Genomic DNA, 17,339 nt, shown 5'->3' on the forward strand with positions numbered 1-17,339 from the left:
TACATTCATTCACCTCTAAGATAATACTGTCCATTCACCAATGTCTACTGAACACTGTAACATATTAATAGGCCCCAATACACTATGCTAAAATATTGTTGGGAAAACACTCTCTTCACTTATCAGTATACCTAGGTTACCTTTCCTCTCAGTCCTCATAACCAACCCCATGTCCTCTCTCTGGTGCCCTGACTGCCTGCACAACATACAGCTCTCAGGCCTCAGCAGCAGCTCTGGCCACCCCCGTGCAGCCAGGCTGGGGCTGCCTTCAGCCAGTCACAACAGTCCTGGCCAGGGCGGCGGTGGGCAAACCAGCTGCACCCACCAGAGAGCCCCTAGCACCTCTGCCAGCACAGCCCTGGGGAAGGGCGATGAAGGAGGAAAGCAGCTGCCTGGGGAGATGCTGCCCAAGGGGAGTAACGAAGCACAGAAGAGATGCTTGTGCAGGCCACCGGGGAGACCAAGGGAAGAAGTACCCGGGCAGAAGGAACATGCCAGGAGTCACCCAGGCCATGCGCTAGCCAAGAGGAGTTGTCTGAGCAGAAAGGGAACAGAAGGGACAGCTCTAAGGGGACTGCAGTCATGCCCAAGCCATTGTGCAAGACAAGGAACAGCAAAAACAAAGCAACCACTACACAGCAGCCTCAGTTTCCTGTGCCACCATCACCTCAACCAGGGGACTGTGATGTGCAGTGAGGAGAAGGGAGACCAGCGAGGGGGAGCAGAGTTGGTAACAAAAAGCACAGGTCAATTGGCTAAATTGTGTCAAATTGCCTGACATGAGTATTTTGTTGCCTGTACCATACCACTCTTTGGCAAAGATGGACCTCAGAACCTTTTTTTTTTTTTTAAATAAAGAAATAGTGGGAAAAAATGGCAGAGAACAACCCAATGGCTAAAGCAGAACCTGACCAATCCATAGAAAGGCCCTGTGAAAGAGGTATTGCTAATGCTGAAGTAGACGAATGGAACTCAAAAGGTGGAAAGGATTACCCTGTAGAAAAGCTGCTAAACTAAGAAAACAATCTACATGTATCCCTTGGCCGTATGTTTTGTGTCTGTCCAATCAGAACTGTATATAAGAATGTGGGAAATTCTATGAAAGCAACCTGGACTACTGCTTAAGTGAACTTGTAGATTCCTGCTGTAAAAAAAATACTTGATAAGCTTGTCACTGTTGATGGTTTATATCCAGATTTTCCCCTTGTTAGAATGACTGGTAACATATAATTCAGTTATGGTTCACAACTGCCTCAGTCATTCACAGAGCATCATTCCTAAATTATCACAAACATAAGAGCAAGATGTTGTACTGACTCAAATGTTATGGTAGCAGAAACAATCTGTCCCTTACAGTTACATATATAATCTTTCTGACTGTGATGAGCAGATTAGTATCCTTCCATATCCAAGAACACAAAATGTGTGCATCATCTTCACATTCATATGCCATGGTCCTCATGGGAGACTTCAACCACCTTGACATCTGTTGGAAGAACAACTCTGCTAAACACAAACAATCCAGGAGTTTCCTAGACTGCAAGGATGATAACTTCCTTTTCCAAGTAACTGAGGAACCAACAAGGAGAGGTGCTATGCTGGATCTTGTCCTCACCAACGAGGAAGGGCTGGTGAGGGATGCTAAGCTGAAGGGCAGCCTAGGTTGTTGTGACCATGAAATGGTGGAATTCAAGATCCTCAGGGCAGCAAGGAGGGCTCACAGCAAGCTTACTACCCCTGACTGCAGAAGGGCAGATTTCAGCCTCTTCAGGGATCTGCTCAAGAGAACGTCTTGGGATAAGGAAGCATAAGAGAAGCTTCTTTAGGTATGTTGGGGAGAAAATGACATCCAAGGAGAATGGAGGCCCTCTCCTGAAGGAAACGAGTGAGGTAGTAACACAGAATATTGAGAAGACTGAGGTCCTCAATGACTTCTTTGCTTCAGTCTTCTCTGGCAATGCTCCAACCTCAACACAAAGGCCACAGAAGGTGAAAGCAGGGACTGGGAAAATGAATTAACCCCCACTGTAGGTGTAAAGCACGTTTCTGAACACCTGAAGGTGTGCATAAATCCATGGGACCTGATAGGATTCACCCATGGGTCCTGACGGAGCTGGCGGATGTGATTGCTAAGCCTCTGTCCGTCACATTTGAGAGGTTATGGCAGTCTGGCGAGGTTTCTGCTGATTGGAAAAAAGGGAACATAGCTCCTATTTTTAAAAAGGGGAAAAAGGATGACCCAGGGAACTGCAGGCCAGTCAGTCTCACCTCTGTGACTGTCAAGGTCACGGAGCAGATCCTCCTGGAAAGTCTGCTAGGGCACATGGAAAACAAAGAGGTGACTGGTGACAGCCAACATGGCTTCACTAAGGGTAAGTGATGCCTGACCAATCTGGTGGCCTTCTACAACAAGGCTACAGGGATGGTGGATGGTGGCAGAGCAACTGATGTCAACTACCCGGATTTGTGCAAAGCATTTGACACTGTCCCACATGACATCCTGGTCTCCAAACTGACAAGGCATGGATTTGACAGATGGACCACTCAGTGGGTAAGAAACTGGCTGGATGGCCACACCCAGAGAGTTGTGGTCAATGGCTCAATGTCCAGATGGAGGCAGGTGATGAGTGGTGTCCCTCAAGGGTCAGTACTGGGACCAGGGCTCATTAACATCTTTGTTGGTGACACGTATAATGGGATGGAGCACATCAGCACAAATACAGGCTAGGGGAAGAATGGCTGGAGAGCAGTCCTGAGGAGAAGGACTTGGGGGTAGTAGTAGATGAGAAGCTCAACATGAGCCGCCAGTGTGTGCTGGAGCCCAGAAAGCCAAACACATCCTGGGCTGCATCAAAAGAAGCGTGGCCAGCAGGGACAGGGAGGGGATTCTGCTCCTCTACTCCGCTCTGGTTAGATCCCACCTGAAGTACTGCATACAGTTTTGGTGCCCTCAGCATAAGATATAGACCTGTTGGAGAGAGAGGGTCCAGAGAAGGGCCACCAAGATGATCAAAGGCCTGGAGCACCTCTGCTGTGAAGACAAGCTGAGAGAGTTGGGGCTGTTCAGCCTAGAGAAGAAAAGGCTGCAGGGACACCTTATAGCAGCCTTCCAGTACTTGAAAGGGGCCTATGGGAAAGCTGGGGAGGGGCTTTTCATCAGAGAAGATAGTGATAGGACAAGGGGTAATGGTTTTAAACTGAGAGAGGGAAGATTTAGATTGGATATTAGGAAGAAATTCTTCACTACAAGGGTGGTGAGGAACTGGAATGGGTTGCCCAGGGAGGCTCTTGATGCCCCATCCCCAGAGGATTTTAAGGCCAGGTTGGACGAGGTTTTGTGCAACCTGATCTAGTGATTTTAACTCTCAGCTCTACTTCAGAAACTCCTTACCTCTTTATCCACATTGTCCTTGAAACCAGAAACACAGTGAATTAGAACATTTTATGAAGCAGGGATTAACTGATGCTGAAATGCAAAGTTGCCATGGCATGCAAAGCAGCAAATAATACCAATTTCTGTTTATAATTACTGCAGTATTGCTTAGAAGAACCAGGGTCCAGTGTACATCCAGTGTACACAAAAAAACCCAAGAAGCTACAGAATGTTCAGAGCAGGTAGGCAAAGAAAATGAGCAACAGTCCAGATTAAATTTGGATCTTTTCATGGTCCGGTTGAAGCTTTTAAGATTGTCTTTGTTTCAGCTGAGAGAGAGCTAATTTTCTTCTCAGTAGCTAGAAGAGCACTGTGTTTTGGATTTAGTACAGGATTTGATATGAGAATAATGTTGTTGATACGTTGATGTTTTTAGTTGTCGCTAAGAAATCAAGGACTATTCAACTTCCCATGCTTTGCTGGTGCATGTTTGTCTTCCCAAGTAACAGTTATGTGTGATGGAGCCCTGCTTTCCTCCTGAACACCTGTCTGCCAATGGGAAGTAGTAACTGAACTCCTTTTTTTGCTTTGCTTGTGTGTGCAGCTTTTGCTTTACCTATTAAACTGTCTTTATCTCAACTCACGAGTTTCATCACTCTTATGCTTTTGATTTTTTCCCCCATCCCACCAAGGGGGAGTGAGTGAGCAGCTCTGTGGTGCTTGCTTGCTGCTGGAGTTGAACTACTACAGTCCTTTTTGGTAGAAGAGAACAGTTTTGATCCACTGACCTCTGGTTTATGGGCCCAGCATCCTGCCAGCACTACTCTGAACATCCCCCACTTCTTGTTCAGGAAGAAGTGGTGCCTGGAAAAACTCAAACACAAAAAGAAAGCCTACAAAGGGTGTAAGCAAGGATGGGCAGCCTGGGAGGAATACAGATAAATTGTCTGAGCAGCCAGGAATCAGGTTAGGAAAATTAAAGCCTTGATAGAATTAAATCTAGCCAGGGACATAAAAGGCAACAAGAAAAGCTATATAGGTAAGCTGGTGATAACAGGAAGACTGGGGAAAACGTAGGCCCCGTCCGGAAGGAAATGGGAGACCTGATTTCCTGGGATATGGAGAAGGCTGAGGAACTCAGTGACTTTTTGCCTTAGTCTCCACCAGCAAATTCACAAGCCACACTACCAAAGGCACAGAATGGAGAATGTGAGAATGAAGAACTACCAAGGTAGGGATAGATCAGTTTCAAAACCTTCTAAGGAACTTAAAAGTGCACAAGTCCATGGGACCTGATGAGATACATGCATTTCTGGGCCCTGAGGGAACTGAAAAAATTGCTAAGTGACTATCCATCACATTTGAGAAACCATGGCACTGTGATGAAATTCCTACTGACTGGAAAAGCAAAACCAAAATCCCCATTTTTAAAAAAGGAAGACCCAAGGAACTCCAGGCCAGTCAGTCTCAACTCTATGCTCAGCAAAATCATGGAGCAGATCCTCCTAGAAACTAATCTATGGCATAGGGAAAAAAAAGGTGATCGGTGACAGCCAACAGAGCTTCACTAAGGGCAAATTGTGCCTGACAAATTTGGTAGCCTGCTATGTTGGAGTTACAGCACTGACAAATAAGAGAACAGCAACTGATGTCACCTACCCAGACTTGTGCAAAGCATTTGACACTGTTCCACATGACATCCTGGTCTTTAAATTAGAGGCAGGGACTTGATGGATGGACCACTTGATGGATAAGGAATTGGCTGGATCGTTGCAGTCAAAGAGTTGTGGTCAACAGCTTGATGTCAAAAGTGAAGATCAGTGATGAGTGGTGCTCCTAAGGAGCTACACTGCATACCATGTTTGTTGTAACAATGGACAGTGGCATTGAGTGCACCCTCAGCAAGTTTGCCAATGACACCAAGCTCTGTGGTGTGGAAGACACACTGGGGGAAGGGATGCCATCCAGATGGCCCTCGATAGGCTTGAAAGACGGGCCTGTGCAAACTGCATTAAGTTCAATAAGATCAAGTGCATGGTCTTGTAAGGTCAAGTGAGGTGATTCTGCCCCTGTGTACTTCACTCTTGTGAGACCCCACCTGGAGTACTGTGTCCAGTTCTGGAGCCCCCAACACAAGAAGGACATGGATCTGTTGGAGCAAGGCCAGAGGAACCACAAAGATGATCACTGGGCTGTAGCACCTCTCCTACAAAGACAGGCTGAGAAAGTTGGGGTTTTCAGCCTGGAGATGAGAAGCCTCCAGGAAACAGACTACAGGAAAGCTGGAGAGAGACTTTTTACAAGGGCATGAGGTGACAGCACATGAAGGATCAGTTTCAAGCTGAAAGAGGACAGAGTTAGATAGCAGGAAGAAATTGTTCACTGTAACAGTAGTGAGACACTGGCACAGGCTGCCCAGGGAAGCCGTGGCTGCCCCCTGTGTAAGTGTTCAAGGGCAGTGTCCTGGTTTGAGCCAGAATAGAATAAATTTCCTTTTAGTCATTTTACTTTTCAGTTGAGTCTCTTTGAAGTAGGTGCACCTGCTGAAACTTAAAGCATGTTTCTCAGTCAGTGTCTGCTTCTAGGACTGGTAACGCTCAATGTTTACAGTTACTGCTGGAGAATGGTATGCAGATCCAAGGCCACTGCTTGGTTCTGAAAAACTTCTTGTGCTCTGGAAACAAAAGGGAGCAAAGGAGTCACACCTCCTACCCTCCTGTAGAGACGAGCAGATCAGAGAGGTGACCAAAATTGACCAAATGTAGTTCATGCCATACATGTCATACTTGGTATAAAGCTGAGGGAACACAAGGATCAAGCTCTCCTTGACCATGGCTGGCATCTTGAGAGGACTCCATCTCATCTACTTTTGATCCAGATCTGTGTGTCCCTGAATCCCTGTGTTCCTGCACCCAGCTCCCTCCTACAGCTGACTCCAGGACTCGAGCCCAGGACTTCCCTAGGGCTGCCCTGCAGCCCTGGCAGAGATGTCAGCATTAAGGGTAGGAACATGATATTGCTTTTGTATATATTTAATCATTACTGTTTTATTAAAGCTGTGTAGTTTAGTTTCTAACCCTTAAGAGTCTCTCTCTTATTCTCTTTCCTTCCCCTCCAGGTAAAGGGAGAGGGGTTAACAGTGAACATATGTCATTTGTTTAATTGCTGGCCCAGTGCTAAACTGTGGTTGGATGCTGCAAACCCAGGATGGATGGGGCTTTGACCAAACTAGATGAATAGAAGGTGCCCCTGCCCATGCAGGGGGGGTTGGAACTAGATGACCTTGAAGGTTCCTGCCAACCCAAACCATTCTACGAATCTATGATTCTTCTTCCTCCAGCTTTATATGCTGAGCATGACATCATATGGTACAGAATATCCCTTTGGTCAGTTAGGGTCAGCTGTCCTGGCTATGCTCTGTCCCAGCACACTAGGAAATTAACTATCCCTGGCAAAACCAGCACAAAGATTGACCAAGAGGGCAAGAAACTAGGAACTACTGATGGACAAAAATTGAATCAAGCAAGCCACATGACAGTTTGGGGACAAAAGGCAAGCATCACATTGCTTCCAATCACTAGAAGGAAAACACTGTATGCTAAGAAAGCATGTACTGAAAACTTACAGGGATACTTGTGGAGAAAACTACTTGAGTTTAGAGCACAAAGATTTTTTAAAAAACTACCATTTTTCAAGCCCACTCAAACAGCATCAAAGACAGTTATCTCAGGAATATATACAGTTTAAAGAAATATATATATAGCTGTAAGCAAAACTCTATATGTACTGCAAAGTGTTAAACATTTAGCACTGTGCTCAGAAACTGTCAACATAATCCCTCCTAAGCTTCCTACAGTAAACAGATATCTCCAATCAAACAACATCCCTTATCTCTTTTATGCTATTAATACTAGAGATCAACAAAGAATAAAAAAAAAATTGGCCCAACCTGCAGTTGATCAACATCAGTAATTCATTACAGCAGGGAAACCACACACTGCTTTTTTTTCCCCAACAGTACAGCAACAAAGGTTTGCAAACTCCATGTAACTCACCGGCTGATGAGAGAACTTCACTTTGGGATTGTTGTCTATTTCCCACAATCCTTCATTGAAACCCTTTCTTTTATTTGGTTTGCCATATTTATCTTTATTTTCAGAGTAAGGGAATATATCCTTTGGTCCCAAAAATGCCCTTAAGGAGAGAAAGAACAAAATTTCACATTTTAAATGGTTAGTCTGCTCAAAAAGTAAGCACAAAACTTTATTAAGATATTAATTACTACTGCAACAACTAATTCTGGTATGTAAGCATCTACAGTTTTCTCAACTTTTGCCTCCAACAGCTCAAATTTTCTGTTACCACCACACATATGGATCCCTTCCTTTCCAGGGTGTTGAGTGTCTGCAAGAAGCAGCTCATGCTGCATCTTAAGACTGCAGCCAATAAGATAACCAACTACTGTGAACTAGAACAATTAAAAACTGAATAGCTTGCAAACAGGCAAAAAAAGCAATTGCTTCCCTAGAAAAAAATCAGACTTAAATGTTAAGAAAAAGAATCCTTTAATCTGGACAAGGTAAGGCGAGAGAGTGTAATTTAAAGGAGACAAAATGGCTCCAAGCCAACAAAGAAAATATTTCAAAGTTATTAAATTGAAAATAGTCCAGTAAAAAGACAACACTTAAGAATAATTTTCAGTGTATGAGATATGGAAAAGCGACCCTTAAATACACATCTCCTACTAACGGTTCTAATTCAGCATGAATTCAGTAGTTTTCAGTGTGACAATGACCTTCTAACTTGATATGCCAAACTAAACCAGTAAAAGCTTTAAACTGTTCCTTATTTTAAGTTTCTCCTGCAATAATATTCTTGATGGAGTAAACATTTTAAAAAAATATTTTCATTTAATCTACTCTTGTAGTAGCTGTCTTAACACTGCCTGCATATCTTTGTTGGAAAAACAACACTCCTGCATAGCATTACCCCTACTGTAGGTTGTGTAAGGAAAGCTTTTAGCCTAGTAGCTTTTCTCATGTGTCAGTCACAGCATCCACACTACTAGTTTCTCTAAGACTTAGGAGAACAAAGTAACATATTAGTGAGAAACAATATTCCAGTTTATGCTGAAGAACATGAAAGACTGTTTAATTCCTGCTCTACTTTCATGACCTTTCAAGTTAGGACTTCGCTGTAGCAATCCATATGCTGCTAACAGAAAATGACAACACTTGGTGGCACATTCTTATTCTCACTCTGTGCATAGAGACAGCTTCTTCTGATTGTGTGTGTTAGATCCAGCTATTTGAAAAATTGCAGATACTTGCTTTCTGAAGTATTGGCTCCACTCTCCTATTGTCTTCATCATAATCAAAAAAGAGCTACTTCAGGCTTACACACTACTAAAGAAAACAAACAAAAAAGAGAGTGTACCGTCATCTAGAAAGCTTAAGCGCTTTCTGCTCCACTCACCTATGAGTACAAAGTACTAAGGGAGCCACCAACTTCTTTGAAAGAGATGGTTAGAGAGGATTCAGCCAGTGTGGGAGACAGGTATCTGCTAAGCCTACCAGATCAGAAAGATGGGGAAGGAGACAAACAGAAACCAAGAGATACAAAAATAGTAAACATTGCCTCCCTTCTCCCATATCTCCTGAGGGGAAGCGTTTTTCCCAAGCTTGTAAGCCTCTACATAAACTGCTCAGGCTTTGAAAAACACCAGAAACTGGTTACTTGTGAAAAGGCTATGTAGTTTACTAGCTTGTACCAAAAAGAAAAAGGAGCAAGAAAAAATCGAATGAAGAGAGATTACCTTAGTATATAGGTCTTGAAATTAGAGTTCAGTGTGACTTTCTGTTTGTGACCTATCAAAATTTGCACTGATGTGACTGGCACAATATATCCAAATACAGCTTTTATTAAAAATAGTATGCATTTTATTACTTTGGTTTTTAGGAAAAGGTACTGTCACTACACTAGGACAGTACAGAAATAAACAAAACAAATCTCAACCAAATAATAAGCATGTACCTGTTCACTGCACAGAGGTAACAAAACTTTTGGTTCTGTTTTGACAAAACTTAAGACAAACTCAACCATAGCAATTAAGTTTATACTTTTTTACAGTAATCTGCTAAACAGAATTAATATCATTCCTAAAAGTCAAGGAAGAATTATTCCCAAGCCAGCCTGGTTCTGAATTTTTTCACATGGCTTCTCTGTTCTTACCGTAACCATCCACACAGATAGAAAATGCCACCCTTTATATAAAAGGACATCTTAGCATGATTAAAATAATTATCTGGATTTTTGGAGTTGTCACTACTTACAGTAAGATAGGCTGTACAAGTACAGACTACTGACATGCTGAAGGTAGGCAGCATCTGACTTTGCACTAGTGTATAACTTTGAGAAACATAGAGGAGAAAAAGCTCACCAGATTTATTTTAATTCCCAAGAAAAAGTGCAGAAAATCGTTAGCCCTACCTAATTCCTGATGGATCACTAAGTCACTATTTATAGCTGCAAGCCTTAAAAAAAAATACAGGCCATGGAACAGCATTCTGCCTTTCCACCTCATTTACTTCTTCCTGTTGTTACTTACAGGTTGCAAACAACAGTAAGTAAGATTAAGCATGGGAGTTTCACCTGTTACCACCGTAAGGAGCACAAGGTAAGTGACATGCTTAAAAATGAGAAAGCTCATGACAGCTTCATGACAAAGCTGGGTCATCGAATATCATGTACTTTGCAATATACATGAAGCAGAGACAAGGAGCTTCTCTTACATTGCATGGATCTCTGAAACATAGTGACCCTGAACCTACAGCCTAACCAAAAAACCCCCATCAAAACAAACAACAAAAAAAAATCAAAGTAAAGCTTTACTTTGTATTAATATCAAAGAGTGAAGAATAAGCATTTCAAATTTATTCATGTAAACTACAAAAAAACACATAACTTCCAAAGCCCAGTATGTCTTAGGAGTGTAAGCTAAATTTAAAATTGGCCATGATGCCTCTCAAAATTTGCAGAGGTACATTTAAAGCTTCAGATAAGGAGTTATTTCTGTTTCCCTTATGTGCAACCTATGTCCCTGAACCTACTTACAACTGCACAATTGGAATGCCACACAAATTACCAAGGACAGGATCAACCAAGGTTGGGCTTTCAGTTGACAAAAAAAAAAAAAATTAAAAAAAATCAAACCCCAAGAAAACATGTAAAGAAAAAAAAAAATGGAAAAAAGGTAATCTGCTGCATTGTTTAAAATTATTTAAAAATGGACAAGATTTGAACCTTGCAACCCTGAATCAAATTCCAGGAACCCCTCTTTACACACACAAAACCCCTAAACAAACTAAAAAAACTCTGATCCACTGAAAGATCAAAACCATTAAAGAAATGTATGAGCCAAGTACGTAGAAATCTTTTTCTCAGTGAAATAACTTCTTAAAAAGAGAACCAAGTAAGAAGTAATGTCAGAGAGTAGGGGATGTTTACTCTTTAATTCAAGGGCAAAATGTATTTTGTCTAAGTATTGCTTACTCTAAGTTAGAAGTAAAGTACTGGATTAAAACAATTTCAATAGATATTAAATAAGATTAAGAAAAAAATAAACACCTTTCCACCAAATGCAAGAAACAGTACCTCTATATACAAGTTCTATCGCTGAACTGCTTACATACCATTTGTAATTCTATTAAGAAAAACAGCAGAAACACATTATAGGTTTTTGTTCTTATGTAAAAAAAAAGTAACAAGCAATCAAACAAAAACCCAAAACCAAAACAACCAATCAGGCAAGTGGCAATGAATTTGAAGTCTTAGAAATCCACGAGGACAAAGAATCATTATATCCAATAACACAAGAACTTTCAAAAAGACAGAGCTGCATAAACTCCAGCATATTTACAATGAAATTTAGCAGTGGAAGAAATACAGTCCCTCAAAGCAAATGCTGTATGACTGCAAACCTGCATTGCTGGAAGTACCCAAAGAGAAATATTTTGCATAAACCTAACTGCAATTCCTCATTTTTCTCTCTGGAAATTATAAAAACCAACACACACAGCCCCAAATCTCTCCAAAAAACCCCCATAATGTGATTGTTTGTCTGTTTCTCAAATATCACCTTTTATTTGACTTCACAGCCTTATTTCACTTACTTTGAGAATATATTGTTCACACTGTTGAGGATGTAGAGAATTATAATTAAAGCCCATTAATGAAGAAAGAAAAACTTACCAGTCACACCATGTGGTTAGGGTTGGTTGTTTTCCTTCTGATGGTACCATTATGATCTACCACTACCCTGAACCACTTAAGCAAATGTTAAGAGATCAGTATCTTGTCCAAACACTTTTAGAAAGAGTTGGCCTCGTTCTGAATACTATACTTTAAAATGCATCACATTTGAACAGGCCATTAACTTCTTGTTGTGGTGTTCTACAATGAAAAAGTATGACCCTTAAATATAAAGAACTTACGTCTCATGGGTGCCAAAAAAGAAAATAGGCATTTTATTCGTAGGAGGCTTTACTGCTCCATCAGGAACTTCATCCACCTAGGGAAAAACCACACTGTAATTCAAGTCAAGTAACAGTTAGGAGAACTCTAGGAGGAAACAACAGTGTTAAGCATTAAAAAATAAAAATAAGCTACAGAGAAGTAAAGCAGGTCTCAAGACCTCTTTTGAAGTGTATGTTAAAAATACAGCAGAATCAAGGACAGTGGGAGCACAGAGAGAAATGACAACACTTCTCATGTTGCAACTTTTCACATGATCACTTTCTTTAAAAGGAGAGACACAATGGTAAAGAGAGACACAGGTAAAAAGCACAATTCAGTTCCACCCAAACACCACATCTCCTTCACCATAAGCAAGACTTCCTGCCCCTACACAGAGCTGGTAACTTGCCCAAGCCCAAATACTAAGAGCCACAAAAAGGAAAGGTCAGTAAACCTTTTAGAAAACAATTAGCATGTTAACTAATTACCTCATAACTAGTCCTTTATCTACATTCCCACAATTGTCAAATGACCTAGAGCAGTCACAACTTGCTATGTTTCTTCCAAGGAAGCAGGGAGAATGAAAAAAAAAAAAAAAAAAGACTGGAAAACTTTTACATTTATTCTGCAGGAAGCAAACAGGATTAGCTAATTTTAGAAGTAAAGAGTAGCCATAACTTTGTATAAAAAAAAAAAAAAAAAAGCAGTTATTTGGGAACGGTACTTTTGTACAACTAGGTGCTGGCACAGCTCCAGCACCACGCTACCATACAGCAGCCTCCATTTCTAAAAGCTAAGTTGTGCAAATTAGGACAACTGACGAACGCCCGAGACGGGCACTTGTCCCAGGAGAGGCGATTCTCAGCCCGGCGCGCGGCACCCGCCGCCCAGCGCCCGCGTCGCTGCAAGCGGGGCAGCGGTAGCGTGCCCTGCCCTGGCAGGAGCGGGGGCTGAGCGCTGCCCGGCTCTCCTCTCGTGTCTGAAAGCACTTCTAGCAAGGCAGGGCTAGAAGAGCAGGAGGGAAGGCGGGGGGAGACGGGGAGAGGCGGGTGCGGGGGGAGCGGCGGGACAGGTACCGGGCGGGAGGGCGTTGCGGCCTGCGGGGGAAGGAGGGTGCCTTACCCTGGCTGGCCAATGGGGATAACCCTTCATCTTGGCAAAGATCAAGTCTCCGGGTTTGAAATCTCGGCTCATGTTTTCTCACCGACGTGACGCCTATTGCCGCCAAGGCGAACTGGGCCGAGGGGAGGGGTCCGCGCCTCCAGCCCCCGCCACGGAGGCGCTGCCGGGATAAACACAGCGGGGCTGGGGAGCGGAGACAAGGGCAACACGGCAGGGGACAGTCAGCAGCGCGGGCAGCCCCCGCCACAGCCCGCCCCTCACCCCGCCAAAAGCCCCCGGGGCGCCCCAGGGCCGCGCCCGCAGCCCCAGGCGCGGCGCGCTCGCCACGCACGTACCCCCGCACATACCCACGCGGGCCGGGCCGCACGCAGCCGGGAGGGCCTGCCAGCTGCCCGCCCGCCCCCACGGCTCCGCTCCGCTCGGCTGCTGCGGCCGAACCCCCCCCAGCCACCCCGGCTCCCGCCACACGCCGCCCGCTCCCTCCCTCCCCCACAAACAAGGCGCGATGGCGCGGAAGCGGGGCTGCCCTTCCACCCTCCCGCCTGCCGCCCCAGCCGGGCGGTCTGGCGCCCCGCTGCCCACCGCGCTGGCGCCCGGCCCGCAGCCCGGCCCGCAGCCCACCTCCGCCTGCAGCAGCCGCCGCCGCCGCGGGAGACACGGCCCGGCGCCCTCCTCCCGCCAGGCGGGACCGTACCAACCGGCAGGCCGCGACCGGGCGGCGGGGGAGGCGAGGGGCGGCGGGAGGAAACCAGCGCAGGCCCAGCGGAAAACTGACGGCTCGGCTCCCGCCTCCGCGTCTGAGAGGGAACGGGAGCAGCCACGAGAGGCGAGTCGCCCGCCTGGCCTCGGCAGGGAGGGCGGGAGGAAGGAAGCGAGAGAACCGCCTTCACGCCCTCTCCCTCCAGCCGTGGAAGTGGCCTGTTCCTCCTCCCGCGGGGGCGGGGCGGCAGCGGCGCTGCGGGGTGAAGCGGCGCGCGGGGCGCGGGGCGCAGAGGAGGAGGCGGAGCGGGGCGGGGCGGGGCGGCCCTGCCGTGCCGTGCCGGCCGCCCTGGGCAGCGGCGGGGGCGGGGTGAGGCCAGGCAGGGCAGGCACACCGCAGTGTCTCGGGCCGCTTCTCCCGCCCCGGGCCCCGCGGCGGGAGGCTCACGCTTCTCCCCCGCTCTGCGAGGAGCCGGGCGAGCTGCGGCGGGTCGCGCCGCTGGCGGCGGGGCTGGCAGGCTCGGGTGGCCGCCGTGGCCAGGCAGGTGACAACTGCTTGCCGAGAGAGTCGTTTCCAGCAACGTTTAAGTCGGTAGCCTTGCACCTGGGGACCCATTAGCAGACTGAAAGCAGCTAATTATCACCTCCCTCGTTTGCAAGATGCACGGGTGTGTTTGTCCCCGCTGGTCCCTTTGTTTCTCCCGCCCCGCAAGCAGGTCTCCGAGGCCTCTCTTCCCCGAATTTCTCATCCCGAATTGCTGCCGACTCCCATGCCCCTCCTGTTCCCCGGGCAATTCTATTTATTTATTTCTGAAGGTCTTGGCTTCCCCAGCACCCAACAACTCAGGGCTTCAGTTTCTTTTAAGTGTGCAGAGCTCTTACGCGCAACTTAGTGGCCATTAACTCATGTTTGGCGGTGTTGTTTCGGGGTTGGTTTGTTTTGTTTTCACTGGGATTATTACTGTTAATTCAGACTTTTCGTTACTCCCCTTTTTCTCCCTGTATCTGCTCTCTCCTGGCTTGTTCCCCTGTCAGTATTAAGCTCACCCCTGTGCCCACCTTTCCCATTTCTGCCTGCCAGGTGTTCTTCTTGCTGGGTGCCTCAGGCAGCTCCAGCCACCCCATACTGTCCGCACTAAATACCTTTCCTTAAACATGAGACCTCAGATCCAGATTTTGACTCAACACTTCCTTTCTCCCTGCCTGCCTCTCCTGTTGAGTCTAGTTGTGGTCCTCCTCCCTTCTGCGTTGAAAAGCAGTCGGCCTCTCAGCTCTCTGGCAGGACCACCCAGAACACATCACACAGGAACGCATCCAGGTGGGTTTTGAATGTCTCCAGCAAAGGAGACTCCACAGCCTCTCTGGGCAGCCTGTTCCAGGGCTCTGTCACTCTCACAGTGAAGAAGTTTTTTCTGATGTTTACATGGAACCTCCTATGCTCCAGTTTGTACCCACTGCCCCTTGTCCTGTCACTGGACATCACTGAAAAAAGCCTGGCTCCGTTCTCCAGACACTCACCCTTAACATATTTGTAAACATTGATGAAGTCGCCCCTCAGTCTCCTCCAAGCTGAAGAGACCCAGCTCCCTACCTGATGACACCACACAGCACCGCGTGCATGCAAGTCACGGCAGCTTCTTCGCCACAACACTTGTGCCAAACCAGCAAAAAACTCTTAAGACTAGCAGCACAAAAAGTTACTTCTTACACAGTTACATTGTCTCACAGTAGCAGACACCTAACCCTTTTGTAGCCTGATGCTCTATGGGCCAGTTTTCTGCAAGCTGCCCTCCATGCTACTTGCTCACAAAGGTAAATCCTTGAGAAAAGAATAATCTTACTGCTTTTGGTTTTGATGCTGGAAGACAAATCAGGCCCAAAACACTCACTGCAGTAGCCACAAAGCAAGTTCTAGACTCGCTTCTCCTCAAATGCTAAGTAACAATTTATAAAATATAACTGCAGAACTTTACCCCATCAGTATCAAGCAGGAACAAATGGCAGATTTCTGATTGTTTAAACTAGTTAAATTCATTTTCTTGGAGGTGGTGAAGCTTACCTCCCTGGCATAAAGATCAGGTTTCTACAATGTCAGGCAAGAACTCATCAGATCACCAACATATTAGACAGGAAAAAAAAAACCTTTCTTCCTATGCAGAAATTAATTATCACTTCAGGCAAAAATTGTTTAAAAAATGAAGACTAAAGTAGACTCTACATCTGTAATTGATAGACGAAGAGAAAAAATTGAAAGTAGTAGAAATTGTATCTGCATTGGCAGATATGTAAGTCTTTATTTCACTGCATTGAATCATTCCTGTTTCAGCAATACACAAACTTTTGTATTTTTTCCTAAATGAGAAAGTGTTGAGTACTGCAAAAATTGTTTATATTAATATTTTGCTATGCAGAAACTGCCAATCTGAAGGGACTCCCTTAGCTAAGTCACTACTCTGTTTAATCATATAGTTATATTTATCTTCCATACCAGATTAAATAAGTTCATATTTTAGTTTTGAAGCAATGCTCTTGGAATCTCTAGGGGACACTCTACTTTCCTCAGCTTTTGGAAACAGTCTTTTGAATCTGACATTTCTCAGGACTCAGGAGCTTTGCATTTTATACTAAAATCAGTGAAGAGCAGCTGAAAATACTTTTTTTCTTAATAAAAAACAACTCAAGATGGCTCAGATTCATACAAAACAGAGTGTTCTTCAAAAGAGGCTAATGTGACTAATGCGTTGTTGGAAGGTAAAAGTTAAAGGAGAAGCTGCTGCCTGAGCATTCACAGACCATTCAAGGAGCTGCACATGCACCAGCTGAGGCTTCGACTGCCAGAACTGGAGTCTCTTTGCAGCCAACGACCCAAACAAGCCGATGGGTGTCCCTTTCAACTCCTTGCTCACACATTGACTCACTCTTGGACTCTTCCTCCTCCTACAGCATTGAACGTAGTTTTCCTGGAGCAGAGTCTCAGGTAACAAATCTTATATAAAAACATATTCAGATGGTACAGCTCCATCTCTCCAGAGAGAGACCCCAAGCAAAGGAATCCTTGAGCATTGACACCCTTACGATCTATGCACCTGCCCTTCACAAGCTCTTCACATGCCTCTTTAGTCCAATAGTGATTTTTGCTCTGGAGTCTTCTAACATGTTACTGGATTCTTTCTCTGTCCAAGGCAGGCTGTTAACTGTCCCTATTGCAGCTTCTGCTGTTGGCTGTAGCCTGCTTATCTTCTGGCTAGCGCTTCTTCCCACAGTCTAGACTTAGGGTAAACATTGCTTAGGAACAACTAAAACACCAGTGTGCTATCCGCATTCGTCTCATATAAAATCCAAAACACAGCACTGTACCATTGACTAGGAAGAAAATGAACACTATCCCAAGCCCAAAGCAGAACTAGGTGACAGTCTTCCACAGCTTGTGGCCTAAGGCTTCAGCAAATCTAGCTACTCATGCTAATGCTAAATGATTGAATGATTAATTGTATTTAAAACTTACTGATTAAACCTAAAAGACTAGTATTTCTTAACAGTAAAGAAAACCAAGTAAAATTTGGTTTAAAGAGTGAAAAATAAAATTGAACAAGTTATATTTTGTGTGTGATTTACCTTACTTGTAGATGTT

The 17,339-nt window shown here is 44.9% G+C and overlaps 1 protein-coding gene across 2 annotated transcripts in view; it reads right to left on the bottom strand.

Moving 5' to 3' along the window:
• PSIP1 (PC4 and SRSF1 interacting protein 1) overlaps window positions 1-13,838 on the bottom strand; it is a 40,883-nt gene extending 27,045 nt beyond the window's left edge. Inside the window, exons 1-4 of one of the 2 annotated variants that reach the window (XM_051643067.1) lie at window positions 13,631-13,838; window positions 13,010-13,169; window positions 11,866-11,942; window positions 7,429-7,567 (exon numbers count right to left, since the gene is read on the bottom strand). In XM_051643067.1, coding sequence (XP_051499027.1) covers window positions 7,429-7,567; window positions 11,866-11,942; window positions 13,010-13,081 — 288 coding nt within the window. In that variant the 5' untranslated portion in view covers window positions 13,082-13,169; window positions 13,631-13,838. Of the gene's footprint in view, window positions 1-7,428; window positions 7,568-11,865; window positions 11,943-13,009; window positions 13,193-13,630 lie in introns of both variants that reach the window. The other variant, XM_051643066.1, reaches the window with a different exon arrangement.
• Between the last annotated feature and the right edge of the window lie 3,501 nt (window positions 13,839-17,339).

Source organism: Apus apus, chromosome Z, assembly GCF_020740795.1.
Source record: "Apus apus isolate bApuApu2 chromosome Z, bApuApu2.pri.cur, whole genome shotgun sequence".
Classification (NCBI taxonomy): Eukaryota; Metazoa; Chordata; class Aves; order Apodiformes; family Apodidae; genus Apus; species Apus apus.